The sequence below is a fragment of the Atractosteus spatula genome, chromosome 9 (genome assembly GCF_055471065.1).
Source record: "Atractosteus spatula isolate fAtrSpa1 chromosome 9, fAtrSpa1.hap1, whole genome shotgun sequence".
Taxonomy (NCBI): domain Eukaryota; kingdom Metazoa; phylum Chordata; class Actinopteri; order Semionotiformes; family Lepisosteidae; genus Atractosteus; species Atractosteus spatula.
Genome location: NC_142714.1, coordinates 39,250,306 through 39,265,226, shown reverse-complemented (window position 1 = coordinate 39,265,226; position 14,921 = coordinate 39,250,306). Strand labels below are relative to the sequence as shown.

At 37.4% G+C, this 14,921-nt stretch overlaps 1 protein-coding gene across 3 annotated transcripts in view; it reads left to right on the top strand.

The window, feature by feature from the left end:
• The window catches only part of lrch2 (leucine-rich repeats and calponin homology (CH) domain containing 2), a 111,438-nt gene that overhangs the window by 56,965 nt on the left and 39,552 nt on the right, over positions 1–14,921 (top strand). For 2 of the 3 annotated variants that reach the window (XM_088925652.1, XM_088925651.1), the window contains exons 9-12: positions 1,106–1,209; positions 9,037–9,104; positions 9,722–9,826; positions 14,148–14,213. In XM_088925652.1, coding sequence (XP_088781778.1) covers positions 1,106–1,209; positions 9,037–9,104; positions 9,722–9,826; positions 14,148–14,213 — 343 coding nt within the window. Of the gene's footprint in view, positions 1–1,105; positions 1,210–9,036; positions 9,105–9,721; positions 9,827–11,161; positions 11,240–14,147; positions 14,214–14,921 lie in introns of all 3 variants that reach the window. The other variant, XM_088925653.1, reaches the window with a different exon arrangement.

The window sequence follows — 14,921 nt, the reverse complement described above, 5'->3', positions numbered from 1 at the left end:
TGTAAATGGGCTTTGTAAATTGTAGATCTCCTATAAGAATGCACCGCACAATTGGTGCCTATGATTTGTTTGCTCTTATTAGAGGATGTTCAATGGGCTGGTTTGATCATAGCCAGAGTGTGTAAATCATTCCACAGTCCCATATTATTCTTAATCTTATTATTTCTTAATAATAATAATAATAATAATAATAATAATAATAATACTTACACTTGAACAGTGCACTCAAAGTGATGTACAGGTAATCCCTCCACCACCAACATGTGGCATCAACCTAGAACAGAGCAATGAAGCCAATTTATACGTGAGATTTATGGAGGATTATGAGGAGGCCATGATTAGTAAAGGCCTGGGGGGATTTTAATGGCATGATATTGCAGCAGTCAAGCACCACACCATGCAGTAATGCACCGAAAGGAGCACTCATTGAGTGATTTTGAATCTTGTCAGAAACTGAAGATGCAGATCACAGTATTAAAGACACCATTCATCTTATTCTATGCAAGCTCAGCTACCAAAGCTGAAATATTCTTCACATCCTTGTAATAATATGGATTGTCCCATTTACATTAAAGATAGAATTCCTGGGACAACATGGTGACACAGTGGTTAGCATTGCTCCTTCACAGTGTTGGGGCCCTGGGTTCAATTTCTGGGGTGCTCTATGGAGTACTGTATGTTCACCCCATGTTTGTGTGTGTTCCTTTTGGGTGTTCTGGTAGGTTAACTGGCTTCTAGGAAAATTGTGGTGTGAGTGTGTGCCTGTAACGATTTGTAACGATCTGTGCCCTACGAAGGATTAGTGTCCTGTCCTGCTTGCGCCCATTGCTTGCCAGGACAGGCTCCGGCTCCCCCGCCACCCTGTATTGGATAAAGCAGGTAGAAAATGATAGATGAATGAAATTACTATCCAAAGAAGATTTTATTTTTCTTGGCATGATTACTTGGGTATCCCTAGCAATTGTTGGACAGTATATTTACGTGCACTTGAGAGCTCAGTGGTTTCAAATGAAGAAACATTGTATTTACAAATGCGTCTGGCAAACTGCTGCCTGTTAAGTTTCATTTTTAGAGACATTTTTCTGTCCTTCCTGTCGTTTCTCAGATCAGGAGCCCTATGACTACATTGACCCCAATGCAGAGGAGGACACACCCCTTTCTGAAGCCAGCGATGTTCACTTCAGTGGTCAATATGTATCCTGCATAAAGGTAGGAGATAAAGATTCCTTTTCCACACACGGGAAGTTTAAAATGGTACAGTGCTGATCTTTAAAATAAAAACAAAAATAGGAATGTTTCGATGGCAAAAATAAAAAATGGAAAGCAGATAAAATATATGCGAAATAACTAACATTAACAGCAGTTCTTAGCATGTACCAATCCTACAGATTGTTTAACTTCACGTATCGTCATCTGCAACATCCAATATTGTTTACTTTTAGTGCAGTCGTGAAGTGTAAACTTGTAAACAACACATATGTTGCCAATAGGTGTCTCCTCGTCAAAGCCACACACTTTTCAAAGGAATGTGTGATAACTAAGCATTTCAATACTTTTGAAGCTGTTGCTGTGTTGCATTTTGGCAGGCTAGACTATTTTTTGTTTTTCCTCTCATCACCTTACTCGAGTAATTTGTCCCTTCTCTCTGGGCAAAAGGCTACCCCATTGCTTATCTTAGGTATATAAGCAATGCTGAGGTACTGCTTGAGACAGAGCAACATGGTGTGAATATTTCATGCTTCTCAGTCTAGAAATTCTTCTAGAAATCCTGTGCCTTCTTTTTTTTTGTTAGGATAGAGCCTTTTTGAAGTTGAGGAAGGCTTTGAGGAGGCAACATGTAACTTGCTATTATTACTTGGGCAATCTTTTTAATTAAAGAGCGGTCACCTCCCACTCAGCTACAGATTTGTTTTGTGCTTCTCCATCAAGAGCCATGGCCCCTCAGCTGTGGGTGTGGTGGTTGTGAGAGCCATACAGTAGGTGTCTTGTTTGTGAGGTTCTTACGTTAGGTGAGTTAAAGGCAAACGTGACATTGAAAAATCACTGTAGTTTTATCCATCTACTTAACATAGATTTATAGAAAGCTCAAGTTTCCCTATATAGACTGGGAAGAATGGGGAATGTCAGAAGCAGAAACTGAAATGGTAGACATGGCTAATGATTCCTTTCTTGCTCAGTTTGTGAGAGCATCTACCAGAGGGGAATTCCTGTATTGAACTAAAGTTAGAAAAACACAGGTGAAAGAACCATTGGGGAACGTCTATCATAGTTGGGATATGGTTTGAAATACATTTTGAAACTTCACAGGGAGAGTTCAGAAGAAAGGTTTAAAGTATCAAGAAAACAGGTTATGAAGAATTTAGAGTTACTGTATATTAAATTACTTTAATATAAGTAGAATGAGAGAAGATGTATAAACTGTAGAATCAGTAGAGAATGAATTGCAGGAATTTAAAATTGTTTTGCTTGGTGTACGGAACAGATTCATCCCAAATGTAAGTTAAATTATTTCACAATTACATAAAAGGAGTATGAGGAGATAGAAATGAATATTGCTCTGAAGGCTAAAATAAGTAGAATTTGTTTTTCAGTATTACAACTGCAAAGGAGCAGTAAAAGATTGTCTCAGAGATTATAAAAAAAACTTTTCTTTACACTTAGGAAGAAAATTATAATACAGTATGCAAAGGAAAGACAAGTTTCTGCATTACGCAATATTTGCATACAAGAATCAGATGCACAGTTGTGAGAAAACGTTTGTGAACCCTTAGGACTTATATGGATTTTTGCATAAATGGCTCCTAAAATAATAAAAAAGTCATAATAATAAATAAAAACAAGTCTTATTTTACAAATAACACACACAAGATTTTACATTACCATATCTTTATTGAACAAATGGTTTAAACAATCAAGGTCATTGATGGAAAAAGTATGTGAACCCTTATATTTAGTAACTAGTGGAACCTCCTTTATTGGCAATAACCTCAACCAAATGCTTTCTGTAGCTGCTGATCAGACCTGCACAGCAGTTAAGAGGTATTTTGGCCCATTCCTCTATACAAAACTGTTTCAGTTCATGTATATTTTTGGGATGTCTTGCGTGAACGGCCTGCTTCAGATCACTCCACAGCATTTCAATGGGATTGAGGTCAGGACTCTGACTTGGCCATTCAAAATACAGAATTTCTTCTGTTTGATTTACTCCTGTCTTTTGGATCATTGTCATGTTGCAAGACCCAACTTCTTTTGGGGTTTAGATCACAGACAGACACCCTGACATTCTGCTGTAGAACTTCCTGATACAATTTGGAATTCATTGGTCCCTCAATGATTCCAAGCTGTCCATGCCCTGAGGCAGCATAACAGCCCCACACCATTATACTCCCTCCACCATGCTTCACAGCTGGGATGAGGTTTTGGTGTTTGTATGCAGTGTTTTTTCTCCAAACATAACGCTGTGTACATTTACCAAAAAGTTCAACTTTTGTCTCATCTGTCCACAGAACATTGTTCCAGGAGTGCTGTGGAACATCCAGGTGGTCTTTAGCAAACTTGAGACAAACAGCAATGTTTTTTTTTGGACAGCAGTGGTTTCCTCTGTGGTAACCTTCCACGAGCACCACTCTTGTTCAGTGTTTTTCTCATGGTAGACTCATGAACACAGACATTATCAAGTGCAAGAGATGCCTGCAGATCGTTAGCTGTCACTCTAGGGTTATTTTTTACCTGTTTGAGAATTGTACGGCGTGCCCTTGCACTGATCTTTGTAGAACGCCCGCTCCTAGGGAGAGTAGCAACGGTGCTGCATTTCTTCCATTTGTAAACTATTTGCCTAACTGTGGACTGATGGAGGCCCAAGCCTTTAGAAATCCTTTTGTAACCCTTTCCAGTCTTATGAGCTTCAACAATTCTTCTTCTGAGCTCCTCTGAAATCTCTTTTGATTGGGCCATATTGCGCTTCATAGTAATGTACTGTATAGTATTCTGTTGTGAAGAGCAGGTACCCAACATTGTGTGATTTTTTTATAGGGCAAGTCAGGTCAAACCCACACCTGAATATATTGGAACACCTGACTCATTGATTGAAATACCTGACTCCAATTACCCTCTTTTCAAGATGTCATTATCCTAGAGGTTCACATAGTTTTTCCTTCAATGACCTTGATTGTTTAAACCATTTGTTCAATAAAGATATGACAATGTAAAATGTTGTGTGTGTTGTTAAATAAGACTGTCTTTATTTATTATTGTGACTTAGATGAAGATCAGATCACATTTTAGGATTTTAGCAGAAATCCAGATTATTCTAAAGGGTTCACAAACTTTTTCTAACAACCAAGTTCTTTAAGCACTAGATATATACAGATATTTATGTAGAATTTGATCAGTTGTACTAAAATGAGGAATAGCATTTAAAAGCCATCAGTAAAACTCTTTCAACAAAGACCAGAGTAATAACCATTGACTGTAAAATTAACTAAAAGATCTTCTTTTAACTCATTAACCAAACCACGTAAAATACAGACAAATAAACCTTAATGTTATTACAATAAAATTATGGAAAAGATAATTATAACTAAGAGCGGCATAGTGGTATAGTGGTTAGTACTGCTGCCTCAAAGTGCTGCGGCTCTTAAGTTTAATTCTCTCTGTTCTCCGCGTGTTCGCTTGAGTTTCCTCCAGGTGCTCCAGGTGTTTACTCCCCCTATCGCGAACCTGTATGATAGGTTAATTGGGTTCTGGGAATATTGATTCTGGTGTGAGTGTGAGTGTGTTTGTGTTGGTGTATCTGTCCTGTAATGGACTTTTCAGGGTGCACCCTGCCTTGCGACTGTTGCTTGCTGGGATAGTCTCCAACTCCCCCATGACTCTGAATTGGAAGAACATTATAGAAAATTGATGGATAATTATAACTAAGCTGGAGTGTTATGTGTTCATTAGGATTCAAGAGACCAGTGGACATGGATTTATAAAAGTAAACATTGCAACTTATTTTTAATTAGATTTTTTCATGAGACAACAGTAATGCATTCAAGTAGAATTTATGATACAGTATATTTACATTTTCAGAAAACTTTTGATAAAGTATATACTCATGTGTGAATTGATCTATTTAAAGTAATAGGCTTTCAAAATAATGCATGTTTTTGACTGAGAACTGGTTAATAGATAGGAGACGTGCAGTTAAGAGATGAATGCTTAAAGTGAGGTGATGTAATTAGTGCAATTCCACAGGGATTTGTATTAGGGCCACTGCTTTTTTTAATTAGTATGAATTATCTAGATTCCTATGTCGTAAGTAAGATTGTTAAGCTTGCGGGTGATGCAAGTATTTAGAGTACATTGCAAAAGCAAAAAAGGGATATTTAGATGTATTTAAACAAAATTCAGAACTTGTCAAACACCTGGCAGCTGACATTTAATGTAGACAAGTGCAGGCAGCAAAAACAAACTGTAAGATGGGAAACACTGAGACAGTCCTCAAGAGAATGTGGGAACACAGAAAAGACAAATGGCATATCTAAACAAAAGTTAAGGATTTAAACCTTTTCATATACAAAATTGCTCTTTAGAGTGACGTTATGTTGTACAATGCATTAGTTAGAACTCATTTAGAATATTTTGCTCAATTGTACCACCACATACAGTAAAAAGTAATAATGTTGCTCTTGAATTAGTCCAGAGAATAGCAATGTTACGTCCCAGTGTGTGTTCTGTGTGTGTTTTTCTGTTATGTCCACACTGCGGACCCTTGATTGTTCTCCCTTCCCATTGGCCCACCATTACACCACACTTTCAGTTGATGTCATCATCAATTAGCTCTCAGCCAATCAGAACACATCTTATTCAGTATATAACATGGAGGTTTTCAGGAAGAAGAGGCCTTTTGTTTGACTTCGGTCCCGTTTGGTTTTGGTTATCGCTTTGCTTTGCTTCTGGTTATTGCTTCGGCTTTGTTTGTTGGTTTGTTTTGCTTTGTGCGTTTGTATTTTCGTATAGCTTTGGCTTTGTTGTTTTGTTGTTTTTTTTTGTTAGTTTCTTTGTACTTTCGTTTGTTTGTGGGTTCATCCTTGATTTGCCATTACCTTGTCCCAGTGTTACATGTTCAACTTTTGTGTTCGTTTGTACCCTGCTCCTGTTGATTCCTCTTGTTTTCCCTTATTTGTATTCCTGGTTCACTTGTGTTTTTGTGTGAACTCTTGTATATAAGGTTAGTTTAGGTTGTTGGGTACACTTACACACTTAGTTGATTTTGTATTAGTACACTAGTTTAGTACGGGTGAGTGCCGTTTGTCTTGTATGGTTTTGGGTAGTCAGTGCAGGTTAGCTAGGGTGTTGAAGACGCCGAAGACCGTGTGTTTTGGGTTTTCTTTTGTAGTCAGATTAGCTTTCCCTCACTGTCCTAGCCAGCTCCATTTTGTTTGTTATTTTCTTTTCTTTGGCACCACTCTAGTTCTTTACCCTTATCACGCTTCCTTGTCCCTCACCAAAACCCACCTGCTTCCAAAAGAATTATCCTAAATGTTACACCCCTTTTCCCCTAGACACTTGGGGTCGTAACAAGCAACCAGAAACACTTTCTGGGTTACAGGAATTAAACCTTAAATTCTTCAACAGGGGGAGTGGTTCACGACAGTCTTAGATGGGGAACCCAATTCAACCTAATTCACCAAATTATTGGAAGCCATTTATTTGGGGGTACCTTTTACACAAAAGGTTGTGGGCATCTGGAAGAAGCTACTCGGCTAAGTTGACAAAGCTCAAAACGTATATTTTTGAGCAACTCTAAAATTGATGCTTGAATCTATTACCTACCTAAGAATCAAACCAGCTATAAGCAGGTCAGATTGCTCTCCTTATTTACAGTGTTTCTTTTGTTCTTAATATAAATTATTAATTGTTAATTGCATATGTATTAACTATTTTACAATCAGTTTATGGTTTCAAAATTATCTAGTTTTTGAGTAGTTTTACCAATATCTACAAAGTTCACTTTGTGCTCATCTTGCTTTTTTTAGTCATATGTCTCTACCCTGCTTCAGTTATAAACAAGGGTTAATAGGGTAAGAATTAGAGCTACGCCCTCAAGTGGGACTTTTGTTATCTCTCAAGCTGTCATGAGAAGCTTGGCTTTATTAGTTTCATATGGTCCTGAGTGCTTAAATTCTAGGCGCCGTGTCAAATTATTTATCTAAATGCAAGGTATTTTGAAGCTCCACAGCTGGTATAGGAATAATTTCCAATATATATCTCACTTTTCAAGAGCTGAAAAGAGAGTCAGTCTAACCAACAAAATATTCAATTCAAGGGTCCAGATAATCCTAGCAATGAAGGTTGGAATGAAACCAGTACACAAGAAGTTCCAAGGAACAGATTTGAATTCAGAATTCAGTGTTGTTAGATTGCCAACAGATGGTGATATTTTCCCATTAATTTCTTCTTGCTCCTTCTTGCTTCTTTTCTTTATTAACCAGCTACAATGTAGGTCCTGGGTGTGGCACCTGCATTGCTGTATCACCAGCAACAAGTACAGCACACATAGGATTATTTTTCCTTTACAAGTAAAATTTGTCAGGGCAGAAGAACCTGTTATTATGGTTTGCAAATTCAGTTTCATTTGAAAATTACTCCTTAGTTGTTATGGAAAGCAATTACTAGGCTGCATCAACTGTATTGCTGTGATGGTATTTACCATTATTTGTGTTTTATAGATGTGATATTATTTTAGCCTTACTTCAGTTTTTAATATTTTAAACAAGGAGGAATAATACTGAGCCATTTTCATTTAAAGTTCTGCAAAGTAATGAATGCCCTAGTAGTTCTGGAGAAAAAAATTGTCAGTGCATCACAAATGTCAAATGCTATCTAACAGTTTCTTTGCACAGTCACTTCTGAACCCTAATTCAATTTTTAAGATTTCAAAACATTTTTATTCATGCTGTTTGATGCCATTGTGAGTAGCTGTGGAAGATGTTATTGCATATTTCTTTGTTCCATTAAAATGTTCCTTTAACTCCATGCTTTCAAAATGGAATCAGCTTTTTTATTATTGTTCAGAGTAACTATTGCTGAAAAAACAATGCAAGGATAAAAATAGTAAAAAGAAATTTTAATCCTTTGACAGTTGACATTTGGGTGTTTCAATAATTGAAGATATAAAGGCTTGTAGGTGCTACAGTGGTGCAGTGGTTAGCATTGCTCTCTTGCTCTCTGGGGCCTTGGATTCAATTCCCGACCTGGGGCACTATCTGTATGGAGTTTATATGTTTTTCCTGTATTTCCTCGGTTCCCTCCTACAGTCAAAACCCTACTGGTAGGTTAATTTACTTCTGGGAAAATTCACCCTGGCATGAGTGTGTTTGTATCTGTGCGTGTCCTGCAGCTTATCTCGTACAGGATGTATTCTGCCTTGTGCCCATTCTATGCCAGGACAGGCTCCGGCTTCCCTGCGACCCTGAATTGGATGAACCTGTTAGAAAATGGATGGCTTGCAGGGCCTACATCTGCTCAAAAACAGATGTACACCATGATCATGCCTTTCATACCAAAATCACGGTGTACATCTGTTTTTGATCATATTTTCTTCATACAGAACCACACATCACAAAACTATTTAGACGTATGGGCTGCCAAAGTTCTGCTCTTCACTCTTGTGTCCACTTTTTAGTTGTTCCAACCATTTGTAAGCATTTCTTCAGTTCATGCTTACAGCCGAAACAAATTAAATGTAGCATTTTTTTCCTTCATCCCTCTGCTTTGTTTGATTTACCAGTTACCTGGGTTTTGTGACTTGCTTCAGGATTTAAAATGCTAGTAGAAAATTCTTATTGTGCGAATTGAAACTTCTTTAGAAACCTATAGAAATGATCGATTAAGATTCCCATAACTTATTGAAAAACTTTCTTACAATCAGGAAAACTAACGCTTTGCTTACAGTAGATAATTGTTTCAAAATGGTTTTGTGGTGAATTTGGTGCAGTTATCTTTTGAAACACAAGTGAAATGTATTTTTGTTGTTTTTTTCTGTTGCAGGAACTCGAGAGGGTACTGGGTAAATCAAATCAGCTGGAGGAGAAGGATAGCTGGAAAGAGGAATCTGGGTAAGAAGGGCAATGAATTGCTCATCCAGGGGTTTTCAGTGCTGATCCCAGGACCTCTGTGATTTCTACTTTACTTTTAAAGTAAGCTAATCATTGTTTAGCAAAACCGAACACATAAACTGGAGTGTTAACTTAATTACATCCAATTTTACACTGTGCTTAAGTCTGCAGTGGTGGCGGTTTCTGCAGCTACAGGTCCTGGATATGATTCTTGGCTTGGGCACCTTCTCTGAGGAGTCTGGAGTGGAGATGTTCCCCTTGTAGTCACATGCAATTATTCTATTGTAGACTAAACAAGACGTCTAGGCCTGAACTGAAACATTTGAAATTTTGGGGGGAGAGTTAAACTTTCTTTATTCTGGGTTCAGGTGTTTGATATTAATAAATTCCTGCCCGTGCTCAACAGTTAGCAAAGATTTATTTGTTTTGCCGTAAAAGCACTGATTTGCCATTTCATTTTTGCAAAAAAAAAATGTCTAAATACGATGACTTAAAAGAAGGAACCATCTCTGCCATTTTAAGATGTTAAAAACAAAGAGTGATCCTGAGGACTAAGCCTCAGAATCCAACCTCTTAATGTTTGTATTTCCTGACATTTCTCTTTTAATGCACTTTAGTTCTGATAAAGAACAGCAGCACGCCGAAGAAGAGGATGAGCTGAAGGAGGTTATTGATCTGCGGAAAATAGCTGTTCAGTTACTGCAGCAGGAGCAACAGAACAGGTACAGTTCAGAACCATTTAGAGCCAGCTGAGATCAGCACCATCTCTTGGACCTCTTTCTGTTGATCTATAACAGCCAGTCATGGAAGGTTCCCAACAGACAACATAGTATAATGGGGCACTTTGAGGCAGGATGGAATATTATAGCAATCTCAAAACTGAAATAAATATGTAAGATGAGTGATGCAAAATCCAATGCTGTTTCTTTATTATCATAATCAAAATGACAATTTGACCGAACCCGAGTTAGCATCAGGCCAGGATCCCCAAAATCTTTTGTAATGAAATTTTGAAACTGCATCCTAACCACACTGTCAAACACAGGCATCAGTGCTATGAAATAGGTTATTATTGACACAGTTACACTATGTACTTTATATTTTTGCATCATTGCCAGTAATGGCTGTTAAGAATTCTTCCACTTTTCGGATCATGTGAGTAGCTGATCAGTATTATGTTTTCTTGGTTAACTGATAATGCAAGGTATGGTGATATATTAATAAACAGCAGGCAAAATAAGGGGGAAATGATTATTTCATTTAAATAAAACCTGTTTCAATGTTGTGCTATGGTCATCATGAAAAAGTTTAATATCCAGTGCCTCTATTAGTTTAGAGCTGGCAATGAAAGCCTACCTGTCTCAAGGTCTTTCTGAATAATGTGGCCTGCCTAAGATTGCTCTTCACAAAATCCTTACACTTGAGTTTAGTTTTTACCTATTTAATATGCTCCCAACAATCTTTACAAACTCCAAGCGTCATTTTCTTCATGTCACTTTGTTCAGTGCCTGACTAACACGCAGCACACTGATTCTAGGAAGTCTTGAACAGAGAGGGCAAAGAGACTGTTTAATTGCTCAGAAGTGCACAAGTAAAGTAATGGAAGGCCACAACCCCAGCAGACTTAGACATCTCATGAAATTGTCATAAAACCTGGGGATGTTAAATTACCCACAGTAATGTCAATATGATAATTTGGTGATTGGTTGAGTGGGATATATATTTTTTATGAAAAATGTGTATAATATGTGTATTAGCAAAAATGGCCATTTTTAATTTCCTTGTAGCTCATCCCCCCTTTCTAACTGTGCTTTTATTTTTGAAAGTCTCTTAATCCCATTAATCCCGTCGGTGATGTAAATGTAGCCAGGAGAGGTGAAGCGTTTTTACAGAGGCACTGATTTTCCTGCCCGGGGTTTGAAGGCTCCTCTTCTTTCTCTGTACTAACCACTTCCCTTCTTTTCCTCATCTACATTACTCTCTTCTTTCTTTTTCTCTTTCCCATTCCTTCTTTACTGTTCTGCTCTTTGTGTGTGATGGGTGCACATGGCATGCAGGCGGAGGTCCTTAATTTGTAGAGCAACATTCAGTGAGAGCCTTATCCACAGACGGAGACCTACAGGACGAGCACACAGGTATAGGCCAATTGTTGGGGGTGTGCAGGGCGAAATGGGGTGTGTGCTGGTGGAGGAGTCGGGGTTACTTTATGGCTAGGAGTCGGGAGTCAGGGCCTTGTTTCAAGTCCTGGATACTTTAGTGAGGAATTAACAGAAAAATATGTTAGTGCCTTCTTCTCCAAACCCAGTCATTTAACACACATTGTGGACGGGATGCTTAGATCTTAAGGGTTTCTCTTTTTTCCATAAAACATTGTGCTCAGAACACATCCTAATGTCCGCCAACGCACCAGCCAAAGCATTCCAAGTCCCTAACATGACGGCAGGCCTCTACTGGGGGGGATTCAGGAAGTCTGAGGTAAACAAGGAGCAGCCATGAGGGGTTAGTACTTGGCAATTAGCATATGTGTTGACGTTCTTAATTTTATCCCAGCCAAGGAGGTTCCGACAGTGCTTTTACAACGAAAAGTGTTTTTATGCATACAGCCAGTGCAGTATTTGTTCCAGTTAAACTCTTAAGTGAAATTATCTTTTATTATTATTTTTAGCTATTAAACACTTAATTTCCATTGATTATAAAATTTGTGGATTAAAAACTTGAACTTCAATATAGAGACAACTGAAAAGTGGAGATTATTATCTTTGTTGGCAGTTTTAAGTAGTTAAAAAAGTGCTCAATTTGAACATAAACAAGACAGTGGGCTGGATGAATAAACCTTTTATTACCACAGTACGTTAATTAATTCTTAATTTATTAGCTTTGACATTATTTACAAAGGTATTTATAGTACTTTGCACAAGCATTCATTTGCTTCCAAGAAAACAAATACCCCCACCTAAGGTGACAGAACCTGAGCACCTTCCAGGTGTACACAGCAGAGAACAAAAAGACTCATAGCTTCCAACAAGTATTGACTCAGAGAGGTGAATACACATCAACACATTTGCCTTATTTTCCATCCAGTTTTTGTTAGTTTTGAGCATTCAAACTCATTTGGCAACAACTCATTTGTATTTTTATTGGCTCTCAGTATATATTTTTTAAAAATAGACCTTTTCAGAAGTGCAAAATCATGTTCAGTGTTTGTTACAAATACTTCAGTATTAAGTCAGTAAGATTTTTTTTTCTTGTGTTTTGCTGACTTATTCATGGTTTCAGTCCAGCTCCAGCTTGGATTAAATGTGGTTTCTGTAGTCAAACTTAAATCCCAATACTGTAGCAATTTTGTTTTCAATGTTTCTCCAGCCTGAATATTTTTTAAATTACCCCTTAATGGCAAATGGAATTGATAAGAAGTAGCAAACACATTTTTTCTTGAATGTGATGACAAAAATACATTAAACTATGCCCCCTTTTTGTTTAAAACATGCACTACTTTTCATATGGTTCCTATACTCTTGAATAAAAAAATAGCAGGCTTACTTGTGGATCTGAGGTATTGTTTAATAAGTAAACTGTAAAATAAAACTGTCAAAAAATACTAGTGTCATTTTATTACTGTGGGTACATCTAGGTTAAGGCATGTTGGCCTAGCCAGCAGCCATATCACTCTACAACTCACAACTGGCAACCCACTGAAGCTCAGCAGCTGTGAGCCTGTTCAGTACCTGGATGGGAGATTCCTGGAAGAAACTAAGGTGGCTGCTGGAAGATATGTTAGTGGGGCCAGCAGGGGATGTTCACCCTGTGGTCTGTGTGGGTCCTAATGCCCCAGAATAGTGACGGGGACACTATACTGTAAAAAGGCCCTGTCCTTCGGATGAGATGTAAAACCAAGGTCCTAAGTCTCTGTGGTCATTTTAAAACATCCAGGGGCGTTGCTCAAAAAGAGTAGAGGTGTTACCCTGTTGTCCTGGCTAAATTTCCCCTTTGCCTTTACCATGGCCTCCTAATAATCCGCATCTATAAATTGGCTCCATCATTCTGTTCTCCTCCCCACTGATAGCTGATGTGTGGTGAGCATTGTGGTGGACTATGGCTGCTGTCGCATTCACATGTGTGCTGCACATTGGTGGTGGAGGGGAGTCCCCATTACCTGTTAAGCGCTTGGAGTGGGGTGTCCAGATAAGCATTGTATAAGTGTAAGCAATTAATTATTAATAGTACTTGATTTCTAAGCTTAAGAAGTTAGTTTGTGGTCTCATTCACTCTGTGAGTATATGGTTGATACACCTAAAAATAAACTCATAATGGTGCTACACCTCTTTATTAAATCTTTGTGTCTCAAAGAGTGAACCTCTGGGCTGGATGATGGAAACCTTTGAAGCAAATACTCCCTTGACTAGAATTTTTATTAAATTCTCACGTAGCCTGTAATTGTTGGCCCTGTATGACAGGACACACTTCTTAGACATGACTAAATGTTTTGAGAAGTTTCTCCCTATTAATTATATAATTATAATTATATAGTAATGATAATCTGCCAGCTTTCTTTTTCAGCAAGGAAACAACAGTGATTGTGAAATGTCTTTTTTTAGTTTTGTGTGCTGTTTCTTCAATTCAAATATGAAGCAACATTGCAACAAAGTTGTCTCCAATACTCGGTTTCTTGACTTAGAGACTTTCATGATTTACAAAAGCATCTTTTGTGTGAATATTGGTGTACTAACACAATTGATATACAGCAGTGCCTGTGTTATCGCGAGATGTGTAAACTTCACAGTTGTCCCTCCTTAATGTTGTACAGTAGCTACCCTTTTTCTTCTTCCTATGACTAACATAGTCAGTCAGGTGGGACATATTTTTGTTCACTTGTGCTTATTCACACCTGTATTCAGGTACTCAGTAGTTGAAAGTCTGCATTTCTACTTTTTGTTGTTAAGCTTTATTACTGTAGTTCCTTTTTCATTCTGTTTTATGTTTGGTGAAACTTTAAAAAATCTTTTTTTTTTTTATTGACCCATATAATCTGGATATTTTTTTTAGATTTCTTAGTCATTCTGGAAGCAGCCCAAACAGTAGACAGAAGTCACCTGCAAGATCCATCCGAAGGTAAGGAAATATACATCTTGTGGCTTTAAGATGAGAAATGAATCTTCCTTTATTGATATGAATTATTCCATTACTAATATTGTATGCACTTTACCAGCAGTAAGATGCTTGTTCCTCAATCCCTTCTTTTACTGTCTAAAACTTGACAGGAGTCATTTATTTTAAATGCAAAATATTTTTTTAATAAACTGTGTACAGTAGTGATATTTCCCAGTCTGCATTCCCAGTTTAAACACTAGATCACTAAATCAAAAATTCAGTTCATATGATGGAAATGTTTACTATAACATTGGAAATATGTATTATCAATTTTAATACTATTTGTTATAATTAACAGTATGAACTATATGTTCAAAATAACTAATTTAAACACTGCATTTAGCAGTGTGGAGCAGAGCTTGTAACTGGAAAGTGGTGGGTTCAAATCCCAGGTGGGTCCGTGCCATTGTACCGTACTCTTGAGCAAGGTACCTCACTAAGACTGGACCAGTAAAAGTCTCCAGATGTATAAATACGTTCATATGTAAGATATTTTGGATAAATTAGTCTGCCAAGTCATTTAGTAATAAAAATTACATAAAACAATATTTTAATGTAAATGTAGTAACCTGTTTTATGAAAATTCAGTTATTTGTTAGGCTAAGGAACCTTAGGAAGAAAGGGCAGCCACTTCAAGTGTGTGGTTTTAAGATTTATACTTTTTAATTA